The 27,356-nt window shown below is 35.3% G+C and overlaps 5 protein-coding genes across 9 annotated transcripts in view; 3 read left to right on the top strand and 2 right to left on the bottom strand.

Moving 5' to 3' along the window:
* Positions 1-13,782, bottom strand: part of LOC141426524 (uncharacterized) — a 35,152-nt gene extending 21,370 nt beyond the window's left edge. The window contains exons 1-16 of one of the 2 annotated variants that reach the window (XM_074085494.1): positions 13,537-13,782; positions 11,965-12,183; positions 8,172-11,713; positions 7,860-7,997; positions 7,640-7,783; positions 7,391-7,561; positions 7,105-7,248; positions 6,795-7,022; positions 6,564-6,713; positions 6,140-6,373; positions 5,905-6,048; positions 4,572-4,802; positions 4,317-4,460; positions 2,389-2,601; positions 1,262-1,405; positions 33-218 (exon numbers count right to left, since the gene is read on the bottom strand). In XM_074085494.1, coding sequence (XP_073941595.1) covers positions 33-218; positions 1,262-1,405; positions 2,389-2,601; positions 4,317-4,460; positions 4,572-4,802; positions 5,905-6,048; positions 6,140-6,373; positions 6,564-6,713; positions 6,795-7,022; positions 7,105-7,248; positions 7,391-7,561; positions 7,640-7,783; positions 7,860-7,997; positions 8,172-11,713; positions 11,965-12,127 — 5,976 coding nt within the window. In that variant the 5' untranslated portion in view covers positions 12,128-12,183; positions 13,537-13,782. Of the gene's footprint in view, positions 1-32; positions 219-1,261; positions 1,406-2,388; positions 2,602-4,316; positions 4,461-4,571; positions 4,803-5,904; positions 6,049-6,139; positions 6,374-6,563; positions 6,714-6,794; positions 7,023-7,104; positions 7,249-7,390; positions 7,562-7,639; positions 7,784-7,859; positions 7,998-8,171; positions 11,714-11,964; positions 12,184-12,719; positions 12,743-13,536 lie in introns of those variants that run through there. The other variant, XM_074085493.1, reaches the window with a different exon arrangement.
* Positions 13,783-14,883: 1,101 nt separating this feature from the next.
* Tgt (tRNA-guanine transglycosylase) lies at positions 14,884-18,370 on the top strand. The gene is made up of 6 exons (XM_074085485.1): positions 14,884-15,218; positions 15,299-15,596; positions 16,056-16,299; positions 17,044-17,212; positions 17,307-17,501; positions 18,192-18,370. The coding sequence occupies exons 1-6, from the start codon at positions 15,093-15,095 to the stop codon at positions 18,342-18,344; spliced, it is 1,185 nt and encodes a 394-aa protein (XP_073941586.1). The 5' UTR covers positions 14,884-15,092; the 3' UTR covers positions 18,345-18,370.
* On the bottom strand, positions 18,363-22,022 carry LOC141426520 (coiled-coil domain-containing protein 25). The gene is made up of 4 exons (XM_074085486.1): positions 21,842-22,022; positions 21,625-21,716; positions 19,164-19,310; positions 18,363-18,704 (listed from the first exon to the last, which is right to left on the bottom strand). The coding sequence occupies exons 1-4, from the start codon at positions 21,912-21,914 to the stop codon at positions 18,393-18,395; spliced, it is 624 nt and encodes a 207-aa protein (XP_073941587.1). The 5' UTR covers positions 21,915-22,022; the 3' UTR covers positions 18,363-18,392.
* A 1,688-nt stretch (positions 22,023-23,710) lies between these two features.
* Positions 23,711-25,230, top strand: NC2beta (negative cofactor 2beta). The gene is made up of 3 exons (XM_074085487.1): positions 23,711-24,116; positions 24,271-24,434; positions 24,889-25,230. The coding sequence occupies exons 1-3, from the start codon at positions 23,876-23,878 to the stop codon at positions 25,036-25,038; spliced, it is 555 nt and encodes a 184-aa protein (XP_073941588.1). The 5' UTR covers positions 23,711-23,875; the 3' UTR covers positions 25,039-25,230.
* A 65-nt stretch (positions 25,231-25,295) lies between these two features.
* Positions 25,296-26,625, top strand: LOC141426522 (uncharacterized). 4 transcript variants are annotated; one of them, XR_012451245.1, is made up of 5 exons: positions 25,296-25,380; positions 25,469-25,618; positions 25,691-25,891; positions 25,972-26,174; positions 26,610-26,625. XR_012451245.1 is itself a non-coding variant. In XM_074085489.1 (4 exons), exons 1-4 carry the CDS (start codon positions 25,303-25,305, stop codon positions 26,041-26,043), a joined length of 501 nt encoding a protein of 166 aa, XP_073941590.1. In that variant the 5' UTR covers positions 25,296-25,302; the 3' UTR covers positions 26,044-26,551. The 4 variants fall into 4 exon arrangements, 3 of the variants coding, with proteins under 3 accessions (XP_073941590.1, XP_073941591.1, XP_073941589.1); XM_074085489.1 differs by lacking the exon at positions 26,610-26,625 and having other exon boundaries at positions 25,469-25,606; positions 25,679-25,891; positions 25,972-26,551; XM_074085490.1 differs by lacking the exon at positions 26,610-26,625 and having other exon boundaries at positions 25,469-25,606; positions 25,972-26,551.
* Positions 26,626-27,356: the final 731 nt, after the last annotated feature.

A 27,356-nucleotide genomic window follows, 5' to 3' on the forward strand; every position in this document is an offset into this window, starting at 1 on the left:
ACTGTAGAAGTAACGAATTCATGCGTACTCACTAGAGGTGGTTCGCCGTCCTTCCAAGCCAAATAATCATGTTTGCCCTCTATATGAGCCGCCCAGTCTGTGAGCGGCATATACTGGCCACATACGCCACACTTGGTAAGCCCTGTGTGCTGCTCAGCTTCTGATAGCACTACGATATTAGGCTCAGCATCATCAGCAATTGGGTTTCCATCTTGCGTCTGTAAAATTAAACTTTTACATTAAGGTATTGTATGTAAGGTATTTCCACTCATAACTAATATCACAATCGGGATTTAATCACAATTTTTTTATTGCTAAAATTACCTCTATGTTTCATACCACAGTGTAGTGTGGTAGCACAACGGTTATTTAGCCGCGCGAGTTAAGGTGGGTATTGTCTATGCACAGTGTCCCCAAAGGTAATTGAGGAAGCAGCTAAATTTGTAGTTACTAAAGCGTAATTAGGACCCATTGTATTGTGAAGATTAAGAGCAAAAACAAAAAAAATATATGTTAAGTATGCCCTTTTAGTGGTGGGGAGAGCGTGTACAAATTTTCAAAAATGTAAGAAAAAACAGTCACATAGAAATACTCGAGCGCATCAGACATTCATAGAGTATACGTCCGTCTATAATATAGACTCTATATGATAACTGAGAGGTATTAATCTGACGGGTTGTTTGGTGGGGGTGGCCGTAGAGGGGTAAAAAAAAAAGAAAAAAAATATCGAGCGTGTCAGATATTCAGAGGGAATGTTAAATGAACCCAAAAAAATGACCTATTTAACCTGTCCTCTCCCAGAGGCACAAATTTGTGCCCAAATTCCTTTGATCCTGTTATCCTGGGAGATGACAGATTAAAAGACTGACGATTTGGAAGCGACCAAAAGTCATGACCGATTTCTGAAAATGAAAAAAAAACGTGACCTTGAAATACTCAAGCGCGTCTGATTTGTATATAGACGGTTCAGGTTGATGTCCTAGTCGCCCTAAATTAAAATCTGACAATTATATGATGGGAATTCGTTTATCTGAAAAGTTGAAAAAAAAATTTGGTTGTTTTTTTTTAAAGGTACTACTGAATGTAATCATAATTACAACTGGTGCGTGTGCGTGTCACGTCATGCACACGCATCTGGTGTGCATCGGCCTTTAATGTGTTTGGTCGTGTCACAATGAGGCACTATGTGGATTCAAATAGGACTAGCAAAACGGCACTATACATTAATTGAAGCAAAACGTAACAACTATAATATACTTACGCTCCGCCCGCTGCAGCTTTTAACATGAGTCAGATAAGATTTAACATATTTTCTAGTGATGCCACATTTTGTACAATTGAGACTTCCGTATTCTTTTGTGATATTATTCAAATGTTCTCGAACTGCCTCTTCATTATCGACATCCTGAAAACATAAATTATGACCGCTTATCATTTCTAAACTGAAAAATACGGAACTAAAGACCTATTTACATTAAACAACTTTCTTGTACAAGAATCCGCAATAATTGTATACAATTCTTTCGTTGCAGTAATAGTACCTATTCAAGAATTGAACCAAAGTGTTTATACGCTAGCAATAATTATCAACTAGATTACAAGCATTGACAGGAAATAATTGCTACCCTACCCTGCTTGTTTACATTTATGACATTACCTATTGCACGAAATAATGGGGAATGGATGAAAAATTTAGAAACGCTTGCAACTTTTTTTAAAAATAGGAATTACCTTTCTAATTAACAGAAAGAAATATCAGATTCTTAAGTAGCATCAATTAATTTAAAAAAATGAAAGAGTTTTCTTTACCGCAAAATTACGATAGTCCGGTCGGTTACAGGTTGTTCCATAGCCCAAACCAAAAAATAAAAATAAATAAATTTATGTGCCTTTGACTCGATCGTTTTGACAGGTGACACTATTTACCGTCCCGGATAATACCGACATGGAAATACCGATCCTGTTTTTCATGTTTACACCCATAGAAGCTCATGTCATGTCAGTTTCTATGGGCGTGTACATTAATGTTTTGTTCTGGGCTATGGAACAACCCGTAAACGACCGGATCTGACCGCGATCTTAACCAGGTCGACGCTCCATCTTGTTGAAGGCATGCCTACAGCTCGTCTCGCCATTCGAGAACCTTCTGACCCCATCGGCCATCAGTCCTGCGAGCAATGTGCCCCGCCTTGCCACTTTAGTTTCGCAATCCTTGGGGCTACGTCGGTAACTTTAGTTCTGCTGCGGATATCATAATTTCTGATTCTATCCCGCAGAGAAACCCCGAGCATAGACCTCTCCATAGCCCTTTGATTGACTTTGAGCTTCCTCATGAGGCCCATCGTTACTTTAAACATATTTCCACATATTTACGTTCAAAACACTTACCAAAGCGGGCTCTCCGTATTTCCACGCCAAATATTTATGTTTCGATTCTATGTGGTTGTACCAATTATTATTTTGCACGATCTGCTCACACACCCCACATCTTATTAAGACACCATTTTTTTCGTTTTCAAAAGTAAGTTCACTAATAATGTTAGATGGTTCAACTTCTGAGATATTTAATGGTTCATTAACTGTAAAGTCAGTCTGAGAATCCTACAAAAATAAGAATACTAATAATATCACAATAATAATATAATGGAACACTTGACACCAATTGACATAGTCCCAAACTAAGCAACGCTTGTAGGATACCTAATATGGATTCTAGGCAACGGATAAACTTACTTATATAGATAAATACATACTTAAATACATATTAAACATCCAAGACCCGAAAACAAGCATTCGTATTATTCATACCAATATCTGGCCCGGCCGGGAATCGAACCCAGGACCTCAAGCTTCGTAGTCGCCCACGTTTGTCTTTCTTTTAAAATACTATGTTACTAAAGAAGAATTATTAATTTTTGAAAATTGGCATCAAAAAATAGGGGTGATTTTTTTTCACATTTAAGTCGGTTCGATTTCCAGACGAAGCAAGTAATTCTTAGAAAATCTTTAAATGCAGAATTACTAACTTTTAAAAATAACCTATACTCTTCTTTCAGAAAAATATCCTATCTACGATATTTCAGGTACTTTCCCTTGATGTCCCACAGTCTCGGGACGCCCTATATAAATCCCGTTATTTCCATATCCTGTGGGAATTTTCCAAAAATCCTAAAAATATTTTATTATTATAATCAACTACTTTAATGCTCAATTTAAAGAGTAGTAATTATAGTTACGGAGATACATAGGAATCCCGTTGAACTTTAATATATAAATCCCGTTTTTTTTCCTTATCCCGTGGGAATTTCCGATTCTCTTGAAATAATATGTGTTTTAGTGTTATAAATACCAACTTGTGTATCAAATTTGAAGTCTAGCTAAAGTTACTGAGATAGGGTCACTCGAAAATACTCGGAATCGAATATACAAATCCCGTTTTTTCTCTATCTCGTGGGAATTTTCCAAAAATCCTTCAAATGATTTTGATGCCTACATTGTATAGGTAAGGTATATATTTGCAAAATGTCAAGTCTCTAGGTGCAGCGTTTTGGGCCGTGCGTTGATACATCAAGAGTCAGTTAGTCAGTTTATCATTTTAAATATTTTTTTATACATTATCTCGAAAACCGTAAACATTTGGACTAAAGAAAATTTGCTTAAAAAATATCTAAATGACCTCCCATTCATCCCGTAAAGTATTAGCGATAACCTTAATTTCAACCTGTTTTTTATTGCATTAATTTGACAAAAACTTTTTATTAAGAAAGTCCTCTCCGAAAGCACATAATATATAATAGTACAAGTGCCGAAAGTACGAATGCATTATTTGTTCTACAACCTAAATTCGTCCGTCTTAAGAAACGTCAAACTCGTCCAAGCAATCTTGCAACGTCGCCTTCTATGTAGCAAGTGAAATTAATCCCTCTGCCATTTCTGATAAGGCTTACATTAATATTCGAGCATGCCTGTGTGAAATTGTGGAGTTAGCTGTCAAGTGTTGTGGAGTTTTGCCGCTAGCGAAATTCGACTGTAATGGAGTAAACGCTAGGTTCAAATTTCGTCACGTATTCTTTTAATTAATTTGTGTGGGTGATGATTTTATTTGTTCCACAAACAAATAAATAGTTCGGACATTCTTTGAAGAGGATTTTGTTCGGCAATGTACTTATATCTACAGTTATAATTCATCAGAGGGTTTTATGAAACGAAGCGTAGCCGAGTCGTAATACTGGTCATTATCTTATCTTTGGTTTTTGAACGCATAATGGAGGATTTACTATATGGGTGTAGATAAAAATAACTAAATAAACACTTACATTATGCCCTGTGCAGCTTTTAACATGAGTCAGGTAAGCCTTAACATATTTTCTATTGAGGCCACATTTTACGCACTTGAGACCCCCGTACTCCTTCGTTATAGCATATAAGTGTTTATGCACTGCTTCCTCGTCTTCAAAATCCTTAAACATATTAAAGAAAATAATATATTCATAATAAGTTAATTTCATAGAAAATCATAATTTATTTAGAGATTTAGAATATAAAAAAATGACAATAGCAAATAAAGTTACCAAAGTTGGGTCGCCGCATCTCCAGGCAAGATAGTTATGTTGGAATCCGATATGGTCGTACCAGTTACTGTGGCGCATGGAATACCCGCAGACTGCACACCGAATAACATCAGTTGATGTGCCCGCTTCGTTTCCAATACTAATATCACTAATTAAATCATTGACATGTTGAACTGATTCCATTTCAGAGACGTCTAACGAAGAGTTAGTTGCGCAGCCTCTTATTGATTCCTAAAAAAAATTGTTTGCATATACTATATACATATTATATATTATAAAAAACCGGCTAAGAGCATGTCGGACCTTGCTAAGTTTAGGGTCCCGTAGCCATTACAAAAAGAAGTTTACCAGCAAAGAGAGCTAATCTACGTAGCAACGTTCTTTTATTGAGAAGCGCAGTTTTTAAGCAATAACTCAAAAACGGTATAACAGATCGCGTTGTAAACAATTTTAGTTGAAAGTATTTATTAACTTTTACCTTTTACCAGTTTTTTTTATAAGATAAGACCACAATTTTTGCAATTTTCGGAGCGATTATTTCCAAAAATATACACTTAATCAAACAATGTTTCAAGAGCGTTTAAGTGTTTTTAGAAGACCTATCGATATATATTGATTTTTGCTAAAAAAAACCGTTTCTGTTAGATATATGGTGCGTCCCCTTAAAAACACTTATATTTTTTAACCCCTGACGCAAAATGAGGGGTGTTATAATTTTGACGCCAATGTCTGTTCTGTATGTGTGTTTGGCTGTGGCAACGTAACTCTCAAATGGATGGACCGATTTTCGATGCGGTTTTTTAGGTGAAAGGTAGTTTCCTTACGGTGGTTCTTACTTACGTTTCATAAAAAATCAGTTCACCCGTTTTTAAGATATTGAACTATGAAAGGACAATGTCGGAGGTTTTATAAAACTTTCTAAGTTGATTAGGTTCGGTTATCTAACACTCAAACTAAAGTAGCGGCCATCACAAGACACCTAAGGTGCAAGAGTGCTCGCCACTGTCCCAATAGATGCCATCTTTAATTTTATGTCTTTAGCAATAGAGGTGACAGCAAGGTGTCATCTATTGGGCATTAGCGTGTCGAGCACTCGGACGTTTACCTTATAGCTACTACAAGTTTTAGTAACATGTATACGTTTTGTAGTTTTTGAGTAAAATGCCTGTGACGTATGGACGGACGGACGACGAAACTACAAGTTTCGTTGTTGTAATTTTGACTACGGAACCCTAAAAATTCATTTGTTAACGATTTTAAACAGTTCATTATTGTTATTTAGCATAGACACATAAGCATAGTCTTCATAGATAGTTATCATTATCATACTTACGCTCAGTCCATCGCAGTCCCTAATATGAGTCTGGTAAGATTTAACATATTTCCTAATGAGGCCACATTTCGCACACTTGAGTCCTCCACACTCCTTCATGATGTTATACAAATGTTCTTTAACCGCCACTTCATCGGCAACATCCTGCCAGCATAAACGAATAAAATAATCAAATTTATTTAAACAAAGCTATGAATCAAAATAAGTAATTTATAAATCTCGTTTAGTAACATACCAAAGCAGACTCTCCATGTCTCCACGCCAAATAGTTATGTTGCGACCCAATATGACTGTTCCAGGCCTTGCTACGCATAAACTCCCCGCACACACCGCATTTTAGTAAATCATCAGTAACAAGTTCTGCTCCATTGTCAATACTAATATTATTCCCAGGATCACTTACATATCTCACTGTCTCCATGTCAGAGACAATGTGCAGAAAGCCCTTAGAGCCTTCATTTAGAGATTCCTATAAAATGTATAGAATATTAAGTTAAGAAAGCATTCACATGTAAAATAACTTCAAAATGTTAACATGGTAACTACTCGCGTATAATACATTACTCCTAAATTGTGTTACATTGTATCGTTATTAACCTTATTTATTTAGTTCCATGTGCAACATTTACTACCTAAAGAATAATAGGATAGTGACTTACACTAACGTTTTCCCCGTCGCAACTTTTAATATGAGTTTGATATGATTTAACATATTTCCTAATGAGGCCACATTTCGCGCACTTGAGCCCTCCACGCTCCTTCAAGATTTTATTTAAATGTTCTTTAACATCGTCGTCATCGTCAACATCCTGCAAACATAACAGTAGCTACGTTAATAAAAGCCACAATCAACATGAAATTGAAATAAAAAATGAGTTTTATAACAATACCAAAGTATTCTCTCCATTTTTCCATGCTAGGTAATTATGATGCGATTCTATGTGACTGTTCCAGTCTTTATCTTGAATAGATTGTCGGCACACTCCACATTCCACCAATCTCAGGGGTTCTGGTTGTTCTTCAACACATGCATGTTGGATAGAACTATTACTATGGTTGAAGGGTCTGGATTTGGAGTCAAACTCAGATGAAGGTAAAACACTTTCGCGTTGGTATTCCTAAACAAAAACAGATTAGTGGTAAAATTGCACTATTTGCCATTTGAACCATAAACATATCGATACGATAATAAAATAATACCTCGACTGTTGCACATTGGTTGATATGTTGCAAAAACGGCTTGGCATATTTTCGTGTAATCCCACATTTATTACATGACAGCACTCCATACTGTTTTATAAGAGTTGCTAAATGGTGAACTAAAAGCTGCCTGTTTTTGAAGTCCTAAAATTAAACAACATATACCAGAATAGTTACGTCATATTTAACTGCGCTAACGCGGACCTAATATTGCTGGAGAATTTTTAAAGAGAAAAAAGAAAGAAGAAGTAATAAAGGAGATGTAATAAACGACCACGAAACTCACCAAAGGCTCTTCATCAGCTCTCCATGAAAGGTAGTTATGCTGTGAAGCAATATGCTTTAACCAATCTATGTTTTTAATATGTTGTTGACATACACCGCAGACGGTCGCTGTATCTTTGTTTAGAGGTATCGCAAAGTTTCCTTCAGAATCAGTATGATCTCCAGGAACAATCTAAAAACAATCATCATATATTATTGTTAATAAAATGTAAAATTTGCATGGCAATAGACATAACAAAACATACATTACCTTTTCCGTATGCTCATTTTCTGAACATTTTTGTTTCTTAACGACTTTGTAACTCTTCACATGGGCTTCTAACTTGCTTTCAGTCACGTATTGATTAAGTGGTGGTTCATCGCTCTCATTAAAGGTGGAAGAATATTTTCTCTTCTGTAATCACAAAACAATAAGTAAAATAAAATGTTATCTATTTTTTAAATAGAAACACGGCAGGCAGCTTATGCACCTTTTCATTCTTCTTTGAGTTCATATCAGACACTATATTATTCTTAAGCGTTTCTTGGCAATTTTCTAATAGACTTAAACTCTCCATTGCTTTGTTATGCAAATTTTCGGTGTTTTGTGCCTGACTTCCACTGCTTTTCTGTAAAACCAAAAAATTACGTCCTAATTTGAAACTATAAATTACAGCTTTTATTTCAAAATAAATTCCATTTCAACAATAACAGGCTTGTTTACAAAAGGTATTGTGACATAATTAGAACATTATTATTTATTCATCAGGAATGTGACAGGCAAGAAAAAATGCTGGACTTACAGAAGCGTCGGGTTTCATCTGCTCGTCTACACTTGACTCAGGTTTATCAACATTCAGTGACACATTTTCAATTCTCTCACAAATACTAGTTACAATGTGTTCATTCCCTTTTTCTTCATGATCAAGTTCACAAAAACTTTGAATTGGAATGGATGAGCAGTTTTGTAACTTGTTCGTATCACTGATTTCGGTAGGAATATTTTCGTTGTAAATACTAAATACTAAGTCAGGCGTGCAATCAACATGTTCTCTATTCCAAAAATGAATATGCTCATACATAGTTTCCTCATCATAATATATGAAGCGACCGAAATCTTCACAAAGGCAAAACTCAGTATCTTTATATGTATCGAAAGAAGTATTAGTTGAAAGATCAATTTTTTGGGTGAGCATTTCAAAACTAACAGTGTTCCATTCTACATTAACAGGTGATTTATATTTCCTTTTTCGTTCATATGTCTTAATAGTTTTATCACACTTACGATCCTTCCCTTTCTCTAAACCACCGGGCTTTTCGACACCTTGAATTGATAATTTGGTGTTGGTTGCATGCTTTTTATTACTGAATATTTTGATGTCACTAATATTTTGCTTCTCTTTAAAGATTTTTTTCCGTTTTTGTAGTTCTGCAAATTTCTTTAAGTATCCAGCAATTTCTCTAATTTTGTCCTCTTCAATCTCATTGTTGATCACCAGACTGCCAAGATGAATCGAATGATCTGCTGTACTAGTACTAAGAGACTTGTTATTGTACTGAATCATTTCCGTGTTATCGTCAGGTACAATGCACGAATCGAATATTTCTTTTGAAGATTTTTTGGTCAATTCTGTTTTTTCTTGAACAAGCACATCCCTGATTTCTATATTACACTTTTTTTTCCTAAAACGTTTTAGTATTTTCTTTTTAACTTGTATGGACTTTATCTCATCATTTAACTTTTTCTTATTTACGTTTGTCTGAAATAGATGATCTTTACTAATACTATTAATTTTACTGTCTTTAACAAGAAATATACCACTTTTCCTTTTCATATCACGTGATGTTTTTTTACAGTTCTCCTTAATTGTTGTAACTTTTGTATTTACTTTATCAGATACTGCTTTCAGTTTTAGATGCTTATCGTCAACGTAGAAGTTTTCCTCATCAACTGCACTTGAATTTATCTTTTCTGTGATCAGATTTATCTTTTGTTCTTCATAATTTGTCATAATTGTATTTGGAGTTTTTGTATCTGAAATATTTGTTTCAGTTATGTTGCCGCTATTCTCGCAATCTAGTGTTTCCGGTAATACTGATAGAGAATCTAACTCCTTTTCATATATTTCAAACGCTTGTGGAGGTTCTTGCTCTCTCGTGCTAAATTCAATATTTTCCTTTTCACTGGACACCTTACTACAATCGATATTGAAGTCTTGTTCATCAAGTGAATTTGGATTAATCTTTTGCAAAGTCGCGTTTACCTTTTCCTCATCAAACTTTGCTTTATATGTTTTTGTACTTATTATACCCGAAATATTTGTTTCCGTTATGTTGCCGCTATTCTCGCAATCTAGTGTTTCCGGTAATACTAATAGAGAATCTAACTCCTTTTCATATATTTCAATCGCTTGTTGAGGTTCTTGCTTTCTCGTGCTAAATTCAATATTTTCCTTTTCGCTGGACACCTTACTACAATCGATATTGAAGTCTTGTTCAGCAAGTGAATTTGGATTAACCTTTTGCAAAGTCGCGTTTACCTTTTCCTCATCAAACTTTGCTTTATATGTTTTTGTACTTATTATACCCGAAATATTTGTTTCCGTTATGTTGCCGCTATTCTCGCAATCTAGTGTTTCCGGTAATACTAATAGAGAATCTAACTCCTTTTCATATATTTCAAACGCTTGTGGAGGTTCTTGCTTTCTCGTGCTAAATTCGATATTTTCCTTTTCACTGGACACCCTACTACAATCAATATTGAAGTCTTGTTCAGCAAGTGAATTTGGATTAACCTTTTGCAAAGTCGCGTTTACCTTTTCCTCATCAAACTTTGCTTTATATGTTTTTGTACTTATTATACCCGAAACATTTGTTTCCGTTGCCTTGTCGCTGTCCTCGTAGTTAAATGTATCCGCTAATACTACAGGAACATCAAATATGCTCTTATGCACTTCTAATTCGTGTTGAGATGAAACTTCCTGAATTTGCTTGTTAATTTGGACATTTTCGCTAACACTCGATAAGAAATTACGATTGACATAAAAGTTTGGTGTATCAAAAGCGTTTGAGTCACCTTTTTGCAATGTCTCATTTAACTCCGTTTCTTCATTATTTGTCGGAATCGTATTTGTATTAGAAATATGCGTTTCCATTATATTCCATTTCTCCTTGCAGTTAAGCGTATCTGATAATACTAAATGAGTATGCTCACTTTCATGTCCTTTTAATGCAGGCTGAGATGACCCATTTTCCGTTTGTGAGTTAAATGTGACATCTTCGCTTACATTAGATAAAATATTATGGGTAATGTAATTAATGTGGTTAACCAGACTATCACCAGACGCATAATTCAGATTTTTAATATCACTTTCTGTAAATGATTCATTTTTTAGCAAAAGATCGGAAATATTTTCACATTCAGATTTCCGTTCATTAACATCAAGTAAATCGGATTCGGTTATTACACATGGTTCTACATAATAAGTAACCAATTTTGAATCACAATTATTATTTATACTATTCTGGTAACAATTACTATTCCTGAAACTACTTTTCAAAACAGTATCCATTGTGACCGGAATCAAACATTTTTTCTTACTTGAATAACTACTTTGAAATGACTTCAACTGGGAAGGATCAAGTGTTTGTTCAGAGATTATACTTATTATTTTATTATTTTTTGTAGGCAAAACAGAACTATTTGAACCATCGGATTTATCATTGATTTCGACATTACCATTACTGCTGTCAGATAAATATGCTTCATTAGCATGATCATCACATTTAACGTCTTTTGCGGGCTTGTTTATTTCAAAATGGACATCAGTCAATTGAACATCTTTGTTTGTCTTCTGAACAGCCTCAGAACTTTTAGCATCATTTGCATTTTCAAAATTGGACTCAGTAACAGCTTCTTTATGTTGAATTGGAAATTTAAGTCCTTCAATCATATAATCATAATCTTGATCATATTCTTCTTTATTTAAACATGTTTGTTGCATGGATATTGCATTTTCCACAAATTTGTTACTGCCAAGTATTTCTACTTCACCTTCAATAATACCTCTATTATTCGATATAAATGTGGGACTTAAAAACACAGATGCTTTCATCAATTTTGCTGTGTGTATAATAGATGATTCATTTTCTAAAGATGTGGTAATGTTATTTTCAGGAATGCTGGCAAGTGTATCCTGGCCGAGGAACTTTTCTTTACAAATCAAATTTTGTCCAGCAGATTTTAAATCAGATTCTTTTTCTGAAGATGTGTTAAAGTTGATTTCAGATATATTGTGAGGTGTACTCAGACCGGCACTCTTTTCTTTATAAATCAAATCTTTTTCTGCAAATAATTATACTAAAACATTATAGTGAAATTGAGTTTTTAAATGTTGAGTTAGTATATTATGGCATTTGAATAAATAAACATATGGCATTGAGCATTAGCATTGCATTAGTATTTGTATTAGAAGTAGGATATTTTAAAATAAATATGAATTTAAATAAGATTAAGGTACAATCACTACTATACAACATTGTCATATAACATGCAAAGGGTTTTATTTGAAATTTTAAATATTTAGTAACACTTGCCTGATATTTGATTGCCCGCAGTGCATTCTGGTGCGATTTCAATATTGCCTAAATTAATGCCCAGTGCTTCTAATAGATTTGGAGGTAAAACAAAAACTTCACTGGGGTCATTGTTTGATTTTACTTTTGAGCCTTTGTGTTTTGTGACGTTTCTTTTGTTCATTTTGGCAAATGTTAATGATGAAGCATTTGCACAATATGTATAATTTACACACCACACTGAAAAATATTACAAAATATTAAATATTTAAGTACCTAACTACCTACACAAACACTTAAGATTATTTTGATTTTATTTAACTTTTATAAAACAAAATGAAACAAGAGAGCTTTGGTAGGTATGGTTGGTATCAGTTACTTTCAGATTTTTGCCTTTATTTCTGATGTAATAGGGCTTATTTCTTTAAACATTTAATCCTACTATTATAAATGCGAAAGTTAGTAAGTCTGTTATCTTATCAAGTCCAAACTGCTGAACCAATTTAGATGAAATTTGGTATACAGATAGTTTTAGTCCCAAGGAAGGACATAGACCAGTTTCTATCCAGGAAAATTGCATAATTTGTGCAGGATAATGATAAACAATTTTTTAACGGATAGATATATTAACAGGAAGTAGCCTACATGTTCTGTATGAAATTACACTTTTAAAAAGTTGTATTTTTAAATCATGTGACTGCAGAAACAAAAATTTTTCATGGCTCTAAAGGGATGGAGACTAGACCTAAGCAGCTATTTAATAAATTTCAACTTACTCCACAATACCTGCACAAATCCCTAAAAAATAGTCTCAACAGACAATAAGTGATCTTACAAGGGTTTCTTTTTGTGGTATGAAACACTAAACTTGGTCTTACTTAGCTTAATTTTGTCTACTTCGCTACAAATTTATTTTTATATTTAAATACAATCAAAACTTTTCTGTATGGTGCTAGAAAATATACCTAACGACTTAAAGTGATGCATATTAATTTGAATATTTTTTTCTTGGATATTAGTAAAAAAAAAAACAAAGGAATGTCAGCACAATATTTTAGCGAGAAGCTATGTGTATAAAATTTAATTATTGGCTGCAGTATACATTTTATGCAAGAATAAAATGACGAACTTTAAAGTTATATTTTGAATAAAAGACAAACAAATGTTAAAAAGAGAAAAGAAAAAAAAGCATATTATTATAAAAAATGATAAGTAGTAAGAACAATTGAACCTGGTATGTTTTTAAGCAAGTAGAACTAAGCCATCATAGGGATTGCGGATTAATGGTGCAATGATATTAATAATGCGGGTAAAAATGAATCACATACAACATCAATGTAACAAATTTAGTAAAAAAACATTTTGGACAAAAGCAAAAATACTATATCACAAGTTGGGATTTGAACCATGATCGACGAAACTACCAGTATCACGTGTACAGTACATATTGCAACTGAGCTAAAAACAGCGTACCCCTACATGTTCAAATTCTCAATACCTTTTGTAAATAACCCGATTTTTATATAAAAGTCCCTCACGGTTTTTAATAAATTCATGTTAACTACACAATAATGTTAAGATATTGCGACTTACCTGATTTGAACTCATGGTAACCACAACGCAAAAAAAATCACATTTTGAGTTAGGTCAACTAACTTCAATAAGTTTAGATAAAAATCACACTAATTAAATTAGCGTAAACGTTGTTTTCTACACTAAATACTCGCTCAATTCCTATTCTCAATAAAACATCAAAGGTTAGAACTTATTTTTTAATTGCCATTATAATGTTATCCGATTGTGATTTAAACTGGCTTCTGACGATTCTGCCTACTAGCCCGTTTTAGCTTAACTTGGCAAACTTACCAAGAGTTGAGTGTGATACAAGCTTAAAATGGTAACTTAAAGGCTAGAGCGAGCAGCGTATACATATTTTGATCTCACTTTAGCACGTGTTGCCCTTTAATAATTATCAATATTATATTTTGTTTTTTTTTTATAGCATTAGAAAGAAGGTAAGCGATCTTGACGTGTGTAAAAAACATGTTGCAGTGGTGAAAAATTCCACTTGATCCCACTCGCAGGGCTACTACGAAACTCGAAGTTCGTGTCGTGCGGTCCCTCTGACACTTATACTATTTAATACGAGAGCGAGAGGGACGGTACGATACGAACTTCGAGTTTCATAGAAGCCCTGCTGCTGCGAAATTGGCAGTCAAGAGTTAATGCTGCCAACATCTCCGAAAAAAATTTTTCTCAAGGTCTTGTGTCGAGTCAAAACAAAAACAAATGTCGAAAGTTTAAAAAGTTGAAAAAGTTAACGTTCATTTCCAATTTTCTGGTGTTTGCAAAAAGTAAATGGTGCCATTCTAGTTCAAGCGTCAGAGGGACCGCACGACACGAACTTCGAGTTTCGAGTTTCGTGTTAGCCCTGCTGCTGCTGCGAAATTGGCGGTCAAGAGTTAATGCTGCCAACATTTCCGAAAAAAATTTTTTGGTGTTTGCAAAAAGTAAATGGTGCCATTGCCATTCTATGGTGAATTAGGTATACAGTGGTAAGTTGTAAGCGTTTTCTTTAGGTAAGACTATTACTTGAAATTATTGACGATGTTTACGACTAAAAAAATTAGACTTTTTCATCACACTTGCTTGTAAACAGTGTCGATTGGTATCGACAATTTTTGAAAAAACATTAGTTTTTTTTTTACAAATATACAATTTTACTCGCAAATGTGATGAAAAACATTGTATGTCGCACGGGCGGTACTAGAATTACGAACATCGATAGACTCGTTCGTAATTATTTACCGCCCTTAAGACACAATGTACTATTACTGTCTACTGATTTTTTTCTGAATCTACTGATCTTTTTTAGTTTCTACTGCTTCTTTCAGATTTCATCTGGCAACACTGACTGAGACTGACACTGACAGTCCAAATTAGTCCATTCCTACATAGGTACTTATACTCTTGAGTCCATTACACGTCCATTAGTCCAAAAGAGGATATTTCGTTTTCTAGAATTTTTTTATCGTACAACGGCAAAACCTACTAGACACTGGCAAAATTGTCCTCCAATGGACAGCGCCATATTTTTCTAAAAAAACAACAACAACAAATGAATTATCTTAACTAACTAGACTATCGAAATGTGTTCAAAAGCCTTAACGTTTACCGTACAAGCAGAATGTACAATAACAAAGGCTCGTGCTGGACTAATGGAGCTACCACATTATAAAGTAAGAACACCAGTCTTCATGCCGGTGGGAACTCAGGTTAGCTGTGTTAAAGTAAACACTAAGTTACATTGTTTGTGTTGATCCTATAATGATGATTAATAATATTCTTTATCCAGGGCACAATGAAAGGTATATTACCGGAGCAGTTACAAACTTTGGATTGTGAAATTATTTTAGGAAATACTTATCACTTGGGAAATCGGCCTGGCACAGAAGTTTTGAGTAAAGCTGGAGGCCTACATAACTTTATGGGATGGAACAGAGCTCTGCTCACAGATTCTGGTGGATTTCAAATGGTGTCTCTTTTGAAACTAGCTGAAATCACTGAGGAAGGAGTGAAGTTCAGATCACCTTACGATGATTCAGAAATCATGTTGACGCCAGAAAAATCCATTGAAATTCAAAATTGTATAGGTTAGTAGGTACTTCGATATTTATGTGATCTGATCAACAGTTTAAATTGTGTTAATCCCTAGGGATCAACTTAACCTTGTGCGGCCTGAATGTGCAATAGAATTTTCCCAATAAGTTCAAGTAAAAATTCTATTGTTTTACACCACAACAGTTTGACTTCATTTGTAAAACTTAGATTCAGATTGCTATGTAATTTTGTTTTTATATTTATATGGTGGGCGTCAAGTGATTATGGGTAATTTTACAAATGTGTCAACCACCATCAGTCCCCTGTCGCACATATTGGCCATTCATTAACTACATAAGGAAGATTTTGCCCATTTTTGACCCCTTCTACACATAAGATTGCTAAGGCACCCCCTCCCTCGTAATGGCTGAGATTTAAGAAATGAGTCACAGCAACAGGGGACTGATGGAAGCTGAAATGCTCATAGAACTAAAATATTTTACTTATTTCAGGTGCTGATATTATAATGCAACTGGATGATGTTGTGCAAACCACATTCAATGACTATGACAGAATCAAGGAAGCTACCGAGAGGACCAGTCGCTGGCTAGACCGCTGTTTGAAGGCCCACCAAAGGCCCACAGAGCAGAACATTTTCCCTATTGTTCAGGGGCTATTGAACAAAGAATTGAGGGAGAAAAGTGCCAGGGAACATATGACCAAAGATGTCAATGGATTTGCTATTGGAGGGCTGAGGTTTACTTTCTTACTATTTACTGAGCTGAGTTTTAGGTTTCCATAATCCTATAAGGCAGGGTTTCTTAAAGTGGGGTCCAGGATCCCTTAGGGGTCCGTAGAATGTATAGCTGGGATCCAACATAGGTTAGTCTGTAAACATATTTATTAATAGTCAAAAATGCTATGCATTATGCGTTATTTGACCGAAATGTCGAGGTAAATATTACTTGTGTGTGTTAGCGTGATAAGTCCCATTCATGGTATTTTGACTGAGTGGAAATAATGAAAGTTAACATATTTATTAGGAAACTTCCAAAAAATTTTTTTTGACAGTGGTCCATGGAATTGTTTAAATTGTGAAAGTGGTCCGTGACTGCAAAAAGTTTAGAAACCCTGCTATAAGGAACCCCCATACATTTGCCATATCCATCTCTCTGACCATAGATGATGATAGTGTTTATAACAAATTTAAAAGGAAAACTATCACAGTTTAGTAGTCTTTGCAAAATAAAGAGTAATGTTCAATTAAAACATAATAATTAATATTTGCTGTATATTGGTATGGAACCCTATTCTACGCCTGACTCGACATTCACTTGACCAGTTTCTCTTAACAAGTAGAACAGTTACAATTACATATACCACAATCTTTTTTTTACTGCAATTTAGGTAGAGCTTGTAAAGTTTTTAACAGGTATGTATGTATGTGGTTGTCTTAATTAAATGATCATGTTACAAAATTATTCCTTTTTTGCTGCACAGTGGTGGAGAGTCAAAAGATGATTTCTGGCCAATGGTTGACCTGGGCACCAACATTTTGGATAAGAACAGACCTCGATATTTAATGGGCGTTGGAGTAGCCATTGACCTAGTTGTTTGTGTGGCTTTGGGTGTAGACATGTTTGATTGTGTATTTCCGACAAGAACTGCTGTAAGTGCTTTTTTTATTTATAAAAATAATTACTCACTCACTTCATATGCAGGTAAGTATTTAAGTTTTATACAAATCAAACATTATTTTTCAGAGATTTGGTTGTGCACTTGTCAATAAGGGACAGCTTAATTTAAAACAAAAACAATATGAGACTGATCTGAACCCAATAGATGTGGATTGCACATGTTCGACATGTGCTAACTACACTAGAGCTTATTTGCACTGCATTGTTACTGTGGAGACTGTGGCTTGCCATTTGATATCTGTACACAACATTGCCTACCAGGTATGTAGTACTAAATCACATCAGCTAATAATGTTAAATCTATACTTGTGAATCTTAAGGTGGTTATGACACTGCCACCACATCCCACTGCGGTATGTGATGTTTAGATTTCTCACAGACTGTAAAATCTTGATATTTGCAAAAACCATATAATATTACACACTGACTCGGTATTTCCGTGTGGGGGTGTGGCGCAGGCGACAGTTCAATTTGGTCGCTCTGCACACCGCAGTGGCATGAGGCAGCATTGTGATATGCAAAAACCACCCAATTAGAATCATAATGTCACATTGTACAGTCAAGTTCATAAACTTGTGGGAATAAATATGATAAAAAATATCTGAACACAACTCTATTGTTAATGGCGTATAAGCATGTTCAGATATTTTTGATCAAACTCTTGCTCACAAGTTTATGAACTCAACCTTTGGTATTTGCTGACAGACAAAAACTAATATAGTTATATTATGATTACCAACAGACCTAAACTACTGGAGCTAGCGAGTTGAAAGATAGATACTCGTATGTTATGTAGGTACCAGAAGTATGGGAAAGTTGTATAAGAAAAGATTTTTCGAAATTGGCACAACATAAGAAATTCTTCAGTTTTGTTCATCCTCTAGGGTGCAGCTATAAGCTAGTAACCAGTTAATATTAATATTTAAATGCGCCATGTTGAACTACTTTCAGATGCGTCTTATGAGAAAAATGAGAAAAAACATTGAAGATGGAACATTCCCACAATTTGTTAAGAGTTTTGTGAAAGAAGTGTACCCAGACTCTGATTATCCTACTTGGGTGGTCAACTCGCTTAGTTCAGTTGGAATTGATATCAAGAGTTAAATAACAATTAAATGCAAATAAATCAATATTTGTTTTAATTGTTTCCTATCACATAAAATCATCAGAATCATTTCCATCATAATTAGTAGTCATATTCTCTGTTCGCATCAGAGTGGAATAACTTCTAACTTCTGCTTCTTCTTTCTTCCTTTTCTCCTCTTCCTTTTCTTTCTCTTTCTTTTCTCTTAAGACTTTCTTTTTGTCTTCTCTTTCAGATCTGTCCCTTTCTTCCCTCTCTTGTCTTAGGTCTGGAAAAGCTTCTTTCTTTGTCTTATTAAGTCTATTAACAATTTCATTGTTTCTCTTGGCTACTTTAACTTTTCTCACATCTTTGTCTTTATGGAATGCCACTTGTCCAGCCTGCAAGCATTAAGTAACTGAATTCTAAATATCAATACAATTTAAAATAACAGATTAGTCAGTATGTACTATCTCTCTTATCTTATAGGGACAAATAAATGAGAAAATTGAAATGAAAATGAAATAAATGATATTTGTTTCTTCCCTAAAACTATTTTTTTGTTTGTCATCATCATCATCCCAGCCTATATTTATCACACAAGCTTCCTTTCAGGCAGAGGGTTTGGCCCATAGTTCTCACACAGGCCCAGTGCAGATTGGGAACTTCACATAAGCCAATGAACTGCTTACAGGTTTTGTCATGATGATTTCCTTTAAAAGTCATGGTAAATTTTGAAAGTAATTTGAAAAGACTCCAGACATGCAAGCCAGGGTTTGAACCCACAATCCTCTGCCTAAGATGCCATGGTCACACCACTAGGTTACCATGGCATTTTTGTACAAAAAAAAACAAGTCACCTCCATTGCAGCAGTTTTCTTTAAGTTGGACCACATGGTGTAGACAATGTCAATGTCATTCATTTTATTACCCATTATAGAATTAGCCTTCACTAGCTGGCATGCATCATCAAGTACAGAATTAGGTATGTCATCTATGGTCTGGCCCTGTAACAAAACAACAATTTCATGTGTTGGCTATGGAATTGCTTCACAATGAATTGAATACTATGCACTAAATGAATTATGAATTAATTATCTATATTAATAATTTCGTCCAGGGGTACGGTAGACTCGAACGAAATGTACATCAAATTGAAGAGCGTAAAAAATTAGTCGATCCGAGTCGACAACATATATCCGCAAAATTCGGATTATGGAGAATTTCGTTAAATTCTAATGGCACTGACAAACAAACCGCAGTCGCCATCTTGGGTAGTTAATAAACGTTCCGTTTCATACTAGCTAGCTTTTAGATACGGCTCGCCTTCAACACATCGCGTGCGTCACGCCAAAAAAGTATCCATTACAAAGAACTGTGACTCATGTGACTGTGTAAAACGAAACGTCTTGCCGGAAAACTTGAATGGATCTTATCAAAACTCAAAACTATCACCAACTACCTTCAACTATAACTATCTTCAGTTGTTGACGTTTGTTCCGAGTCGACAACTTGTAGGTAGAAAATTCGGATTTAGCGAGTATTTTCAATAAAAAATGGAATAAATTACCTACTGAGTATATATAATGGCGTTGCGAAGTAAACATGTCAAAGTCATCACATCAAAGTGGCGTGAGTGTCACGTCATCACGTGTCACAGGTTTGCATTTCGTTCTCCATTGTGACCTTTTAAGGGCCCCACACACGGTACGATTCGTCGATTTTCATCAGATCGATCGTACAGACGGATCGTACCTTATATGGGGCCCTTTAGGTCTAATTTCTTTATTATGAGACAGACATACGTAGTCGGTCCCAAAGTTCTGTCACTGGCACATTATTTTTAAATTTAAAACATGATTTTAAGAAAATTTGATTGAATTCCATTTTTGAATGTTTGTCAATTATTTTAAAACAATAAACAGTCATTCGCTGCAATTTCTCACGATGGAGTGGACGTTGAAAGAAAACCGAATAGCTGTTTTAGCATTGCACCGCTGTGGGCACTCGCCAAGTACCATTTTCAAGTTGCTCAAAAATGTAAATATAACGCTTAGGTTTGTGTACCGTACGATTGACAGGTACAATGAAGTCTCCAGTGTTGAGGACAAGAAAAGAATTGGCCGGCCTCGCTCCGTACAAATACCAGCAGTGATCAAAGCGATCAAGGCACGCATAGCAAGAAATCCTGTCCGAAAACAGAAGTTGATGGCTTTGCAGATGGGTGTCAGTAGAACCCCGTCAAAAAGGTTTTAAACGAAGATCTTAGTCTGCGAGCATACAAAAAATAGAGTGGGCACTAACTTAATGCCCGTCTAAAAACAATAAGGTTTAAAAGATCCCGGAAGTTGTTAAAGCGGTACGCGAAAAATCGACACCGTGATATCCTCTTTACAGACGAAAAGATTTTCGATATTGAAGAGAAGTACAATAAACATAATGATAGAGTGTACGCTAGGAGCTCTGAAGAGTATTCTCTGATCTTATTACGGGCCAACTGAGGTTCATTTTTGCGAAAAAGGGGTCAAAATCAGTGCGAAAGTGTACCTAGAGACGGTTTTGGATAAGCATGTCAAAGATCTGCCCAACACGCTATTTTCAGGTCATAATTTTGTGTTCCAGCAGGATTCTGCGCCAGCACACAAAGCCAAGACCACTCAAGCCTGGTTTGGCCGTCAAAAAATCGACTTTATAAGACACGAAGATTGGCCTTCCTCCAGTCCGAACCTTAATCCTCTGGACTTTGAAATTTGGCAGGTCTTAGAGGGGAAGGTCTGGGGTGTGCTAAACCCCATAAAAATTTGGAGAGCCTGAAGTCATCTTTAAGAAAAGCAGTAGCTGAAATAGACATGAAAATGGTGCGTGCTGCGATAGACGACTGGCTGCGCCGATTAAGGGCCTGTATTAAAAACAAAGGAAGTCATTTTGAATAATTTTAAGCACTTAAATTTTTTTTTTATAAATGTACTTTAAATTGGTATATAATTTATTAAAAACTGATTGGTACTTTGTTTTTATCATTATTTTCATTTGTGACAGAACTTTGGGACTGACTACGTAGTTATTTGGGCAAATAAGATTTAGGAGAAATATCTACTGGTGAAATACCGATACGTAGGTTAGCCGTTAAAGTGTTTGTGATAATAATTAAGGCTGGGAATATACGTCAGATTTTTCGATAAGTACGACAGTCTTTACTGGCAAAAATTTTTTCAAACATATTATTATGAGTCTACATTTTACCCGAGCGAAGCGGGTTTTCATCTAGTTATTATTTTAATCCGTGATTTGTTAACTGGTATCCACAATTTTTTTACTTACAGGCTCTAAACGAAGGTAAACGTGAGCAGAGGAAACCTTATCCACATGAAACCATACATCCTCAGGCCATCCCCACTTGATTAAATCTTCATCTAAAACAATATTGCACGTTATAGATATGTATAATCAGATAATTTTTCATAATTATTGCCTTAATGATCTTATTAGCTGATCAAGAAAGTTTATCATAAAGATCGCAGAAAAGATTGATACTCACTTTCGTGCTTGTCGGCGCCCATAAATAAGGTAACAGACGGCGAGACCACATTGCTTGTGAAGTAGAATACCATTATTATTACAAACTGTACTACCTATTGAATTTAAAATCGTTAATAAAATTAGCTTTGTGAAACCCAACCTCTTCAAAATTTTGGCTACTGACATGACAGAATGACAGATGACATTACAGTTTTTTTTTTATTTCGTTCCATGAGAGCCGAGCCCTTTAGCCAACCGAGCCCTTTAACATGTCAGTACAAAAATTGTGCTATCATTACATTTGGTACGACGAATTTCAATATAGGAAGGCACATCGTAATAGTAAGTACTACGTACAACTGGAATAAACACAGAAAACGCTGCGAAACTATAAACTCGAAGTTCGTATCGTACCGTCCCTCTCGCTCTCGTATTAAATAGTAGAAGTGTCAGAGGGATCGCACGACACGAATTTCGAGTTTCGTAGTAGCCCTGCTGGGCTTTGCTATTTCGATGGTACAATTTAAAATATATTTTTCCAGATTTGTAGCCGTATAGGCTTAGTTCCTTTTGCCTCACCGTGAATGGATGAACTTAAAAGACTTCATGTGACAGTATAATAGTGAGGTGCTAATACCAAATTTCTAACTCTAAAAAAAACTAGACTCAGCTTAAAATTCACATTACTCTAATCGAACTCAAGGTCGAGTTATAAAACTAACTATCTCGAGTTAAGTTGGACGAAGCCACAGATAGTACAATACTATTCACACATTACACAAGGGCGGGTCGTTGTGGGCACCATGGGCATGCCCACAACAACTCTCTATTGAGACCGGTCAATGTCATGATGCGTGGCAAAAAGGAAATAATCAAATCCAAAAGTCATTTATGAGACATCAATCCATGATTGTTAATGAGTGAGTTCGTACTCCGACTCGCACTTTGCCGATTTTCGGGTGACTGTGACCACAACCTTTGTTGAGCGTCTGCCTGACATTACATAAGTCTTATCTTATGCAGCGAAATACGAACTTGATACGAAAGCTCAGGCTTCAGACCCTTTACTACGAAGTGCAATAATTAGAACTTCGTGTCTTGCCAAGAGTGAGAGGGACGGTAAAATATGAACTTCAAATGTTGTAGTAGCCCCCCAGGTTAATTTTACAATTTGACAACCCTTAACCTTAACCCCAGCCAAGCGCCAGCCCCAAGATAATTTAGTAATCTTAGATGAATGAATGGTCTCGCGCGCTCGCTCGACTAAATACCGCCGGCGTACTTGTCAAATGCGGCAACAAATAGTACGCCGAATTCGGCGTACCCGAGCCCGAGGCGAGTCAGTCGCCTTGCAAACTGTGCGTAAGGTGCATGTCCCGAATTTTTGTTAAATTTTGGTCATAAACCGAAGTAAAATGCCAGTTTAAACTGTTTAAAAATAATACTACAAGAAATAAGAAGGACACTGGGATCACATACCATCAGTAAATATCGTATAATTTCGAAATTAAAGAATAAAATAACACGAACCCTAAACGCCATTCTGTTATGATATGATACCAGTTGTTAGAATCAACAACTGTACAACTAGTGTAGTGTGGTGGTGGTGATACTTAGATGGGTTTGTGTGATTTGTGTGTGTTCTTACAGTGTGGAGGTGGAGGAACTGCATGAACACGCATATTTTGCATAAGCTTAGCTATCTTAAGGTCGCGGGTGAGCAAGGAAATTCTTTTAGTTCATTGATATGGACCTCCGCAAAGTAACGCCTGATTCAATAAACTCTTTCCCGGCTCGGATAATACCGACATGGAAATGCCGATTGTGTTTTTCGTGATCACGTGAGCTCATGTCAGTTACTATGGGCGTGAACACAAAAAACAGGGCCGGTATTATCCGGGTCAGGAAAGAATTTCTGTCACCTTTGCTGTCACCCAATATTTCTGACAGCAACAAAATAGGAAAGGAATAGCATAAATAATTTAATTTTAATCGATAATAATTATCAGTGTATTTGAAAAGTTAAGCTTACAATAATAAAATATCTATTATAATGGGCAGCCCAGAACAAGAGCTCTGTCCACCGCCTTCAGAAGAAGATGAGTTAACGTTACCAAGAGCTAGTATAAACAAAATGATAAAAGAATTGGTTCCTTCTGTTAGGGTTGCATTTGAGTCTAGAGAGCTGATTCTTAACTGCTGTACTGAATTTATACATCTGCTCAGTTCCGAAGCTAATGAAGTTTGTAACCAGAGTAATAAAAAAACCATTAATGCTGAACATGTCCTCACAGGTAAATATTGGTAGTGGCAATTTACTGAAACATTCAGATAAAGCTTAATAGCATAAGTAGTTTCCTATTTCTGAGATATTTGTACCCAGCTGTGGACCAATAGATGAAAAAGAACAGTATGCATTTTTAACATACATGATTTAATTATTTACAGCACTTGATAGATTAGGATTTACTGACTACACAATCGAAGCAGAAGCTGTCCTGAAAGATTGCAAGGCTGTAGCAGCCAAGAGAAGAAGACAGAGCACTAGACTGGAAAACCTTGGTATACCCGAGGAAGAGCTACTGAGACAGCAACAGGAACTATTTGCGAAGGTACCATTTTATATTTCAACATGCAATGAAATCATTGCTTTGAAAGGGTATTACTAAGCATAGTAAAACTGACCAGTGACCTATACAGTAATTTAGCACTAATAGCAGAATTTTATATTGTTACAACTTTGTGTACCTATCTACAACAGTAAATTTTTTTGAAAGGGGGTATCTAGCAAATACCCACTTTGGAATAATTGCTTCACCATTATATGTCTTACTGTTACCAGTGTTACTTTATTATTAAACCACAACTCACACTCAAAATAGTATGCTTAAAAAAACTTAAGCCTGGTTTACTTTTGAGAAAATTCATGAAAGTTGCATTGATCAATTGAATGCCGCAATGAATAAGTAAAGCAACTTGCATGATTTTTCTTTAATGTCTAAACTGTGCTTTAGTTAAAAAGAAATAAGACAGAAACCCTACAAATGTGTTTGTATCTTGTCCTAGGCACGTGAGGAACAGGCAAAGCAAGACCAACAACAGTGGCTTCTACTGCAGCAGCAGGGACTTGTGGGCTCCGATGCAGCCGCCCAGCCATACGTACCTCCACCAACTGGACCTAAGAATGAAGTAGATGAAGATGATGACTATTCATAGATTTGATCTAATATTCATTTACAAATTGGTGACCACAACTTTCTAGCAACATGTAATGTTCATAATTAAAACCTTGACCTTTATCAAAAAGTAATGACTAATGACATACTATTTTTTTAACTACTGTTACTACTGGTATCACTAAACTATCTAGATTGTCAATAAAATAATTGTCAATACTGTCACTCATAATCATAATGTGTTTCACTGCATTTATTTTCTTTTGATAGCCTGTTAGAAATATAACAGAATGGTTGCTGCATAATGAATACAAATGAAAACAAGAAAAAATTCAAGAAACCTAAAAAAAAGACACAGTCCACAACAAACCCAGTAGCATCTGTATTAGTCATCTTATAACAGTGAATCCTATGTTTCATCTGGTTTGCTAAACAATGTTATGCTATAAATGTTGATATAAATATTTCAGAGTTCAAGGCACACAGGAGACAGTAACATTAACAATGCAGTGGAACCTATCTGTCCCCTATTGGCAAAAGACTCTGAGTGGGTTGACATTTTGCAGACACCAAGCAAATCGTCAGCCTCCCACTCCTATGAAGAGGAAGTACTGCAACTTGTAAATTTGACTTGCACAATCTCCTTTTCTTATAATATCTCTTTAACAAAAGGTAATTAGTTTACCTTTCAGGTTGATTGCGAGGATGGACCGGAATTGAAACCAATAGCCATAATGTTTCCGGATTTGCTAGAGAAAGATCCCCAGACTCTTCAAGGCATGCTAACCAAATCCATGTCCACCACCGAAGTTACAAAACACTTAGTAGACCTTGGCCAGAAAGCTAATTTTACATTTATGAAAAAAGCTAACAGGCTCATTCCACCTGATAAGGTATCATTTTGTATTTACGAATGCAATGGTGTCACATAGCACATTGTGGTAGTTCAATATGTGAAGTCCTTTTCTTTCAGAAATGGCTGGGAAGTTTATCAGAAGACAGTGATTCAAATTCCTCAGAGGGGTCTGGTCCACCCAGTAGTTAATTCCTTGATTTCCAGCAGAACCTTTGACAATATTGATATTTTAGAAGCATTGCCTTTTCACACGGTCCCTCCAACAATTGAAACGATGAAGCCATTAAACAGTAAATAAAGAGGTCCCTGCGAAATACTAGGTTTATACAAATTCTTTTTTATTTCTTTATTGTTAACAGTAGCAGAAAGTTAAAGTACCTACCTAAGTTAAAAGAAAAAAAAAACTCAATCTACAATATATTTATAATTTAATTTTATCAAATGCAGAAGTACCTACGTTTTGGCTGCTTGAAACATCAATAGCTGTATATTAATTTAGAAAGTACCTACAAGTTAGTTTCAAGTGGGTTGTTCTCTTATTTCGTGCAAATCGGCTTTACTATATTGACACAAACTGTTGGTTTTACGTGTTGTTGTGATTTTGATCATCTTTTGAGCAAAACCTGCTTAAAGTACAGATTTAGTTTAGTATTTATTTGAATACTAGTTTAATAACGACTCTAACAGTAAAATTACAGAGGCTATGCTATAAGCTACCCACAAGGTAAAACAGGTTTCTAAAAATTTGTCGCCAGAAATTCATCATTACCCGCGCGAGTAAAAAATTGCTGTGTACCTACCTATTTCTATCTTCATGTATGCTTTTGAGTACCTACCGCCGAGCAAAACATTGCTCATTGGTTAGTCAACCGCACCCTGTCGCAAGTGGGTACCGCGCGTACGGCGACGATTGTAAAAAAATTACGTTCTCTCGTGGCTCGAAGGAGTTTGTCACGTCCGTGTCTTCATCACCATCCAGCATACAATCTATGCCATCCAGCCTCGCAAACAGTAAGTACTTATGTGTTTTTAAACTATTTAAAGGTCAAAAAGTTTTGGTAATTCAAGGTTAATAATAATAAGAATTAATTGAATTAAACCCTTGATATTTCATTCATATCGTTTTCATTGCCGTCTTTTCATTCCAAAATTTAAATGGATGATAATGAATGATTTAAGAAGCTAATGATTACATTAAAATTGTAAAGGAATTGCAACGAATACTTCAGGAAGGTAATTAATAAAATCACTTTCAAGCTATAATAACATGAGGACTAACATTTAAAGTTCGGTAACTTAGAAAAGAAAACTAAAATGGCCATATAGCATTGGCAGAAGGGAAATAGATGCAAAGGCTCATCCCGTCTTTAATTATCTAAGGAATAGCCAGTATCATACGACTTTTGGTTCAGCAGTAAAAGGAGCGCCTTTGTGATTTTGTTTATGAAATTATAATTCACGTTTTAACCCTTATCCAGGCATAGTGCATATACAGATGTCGT

The sequence above is a fragment of the Choristoneura fumiferana genome, chromosome 3, assembly GCF_025370935.1.
Source record: "Choristoneura fumiferana chromosome 3, NRCan_CFum_1, whole genome shotgun sequence".
Taxonomy (NCBI): domain Eukaryota; kingdom Metazoa; phylum Arthropoda; class Insecta; order Lepidoptera; family Tortricidae; genus Choristoneura; species Choristoneura fumiferana.

What these genes read in the sequence shown, in the direction of transcription:
- Tgt (XM_074085485.1), top strand. Translation starts at nt 15,093, where the DNA reads ATGTGTTCAAAAGCCTTAACGTTTACCGTACAAGCAGAATGTACAATA. An exon ending in TATTTCCGACAAGAACTGCT is followed by an intron (nt 17,213 to 17,306) that starts GTAAGTGCTTTT and finishes ATTATTTTTCAG; the next exon opens with AGATTTGGTTGTGCACTTGT. An exon ending in TACACAACATTGCCTACCAG is followed by an intron (nt 17,502 to 18,191) that starts GTATGTAGTACT and finishes AACTACTTTCAG; the next exon opens with ATGCGTCTTATGAGAAAAAT.
- LOC141426520 (XM_074085486.1), bottom strand. Translation starts at nt 21,914, where the DNA reads ATGGTATTCTACTTCACAAGCAATGTGGTCTCGCCGTCTGTTACCTTA. An exon ending in GGGCGCCGACAAGCACGAAA is followed by an intron (nt 21,717 to 21,841) that starts GTGAGTATCAAT and finishes ATATTGTTTTAG; the next exon opens with ATGAAGATTTAATCAAGTGG. An exon ending in TTTACCTTCGTTTAGAGCCT is followed by an intron (nt 19,311 to 21,624) that starts GTAAGTAAAAAA and finishes GTTTTGTTACAG; the next exon opens with GGCCAGACCATAGATGACAT.
- NC2beta (XM_074085487.1), top strand. Translation starts at nt 23,876, where the DNA reads ATGGGCAGCCCAGAACAAGAGCTCTGTCCACCGCCTTCAGAAGAAGAT. An exon ending in TGCTGAACATGTCCTCACAG is followed by an intron (nt 24,117 to 24,270) that starts GTAAATATTGGT and finishes AATTATTTACAG; the next exon opens with CACTTGATAGATTAGGATTT. An exon ending in AACAGGAACTATTTGCGAAG is followed by an intron (nt 24,435 to 24,888) that starts GTACCATTTTAT and finishes ATCTTGTCCTAG; the next exon opens with GCACGTGAGGAACAGGCAAA.
- LOC141426522 (XM_074085489.1), top strand. Translation starts at nt 25,303, where the DNA reads ATGAATACAAATGAAAACAAGAAAAAATTCAAGAAACCTAAAAAAAAG. An exon ending in CAACAAACCCAGTAGCATCT is followed by an intron (nt 25,381 to 25,468) that starts GTATTAGTCATC and finishes TAAATATTTCAG; the next exon opens with AGTTCAAGGCACACAGGAGA. An exon ending in CCCACTCCTATGAAGAGGAA is followed by an intron (nt 25,607 to 25,678) that starts GTACTGCAACTT and finishes AAAGGTAATTAG; the next exon opens with TTTACCTTTCAGGTTGATTG.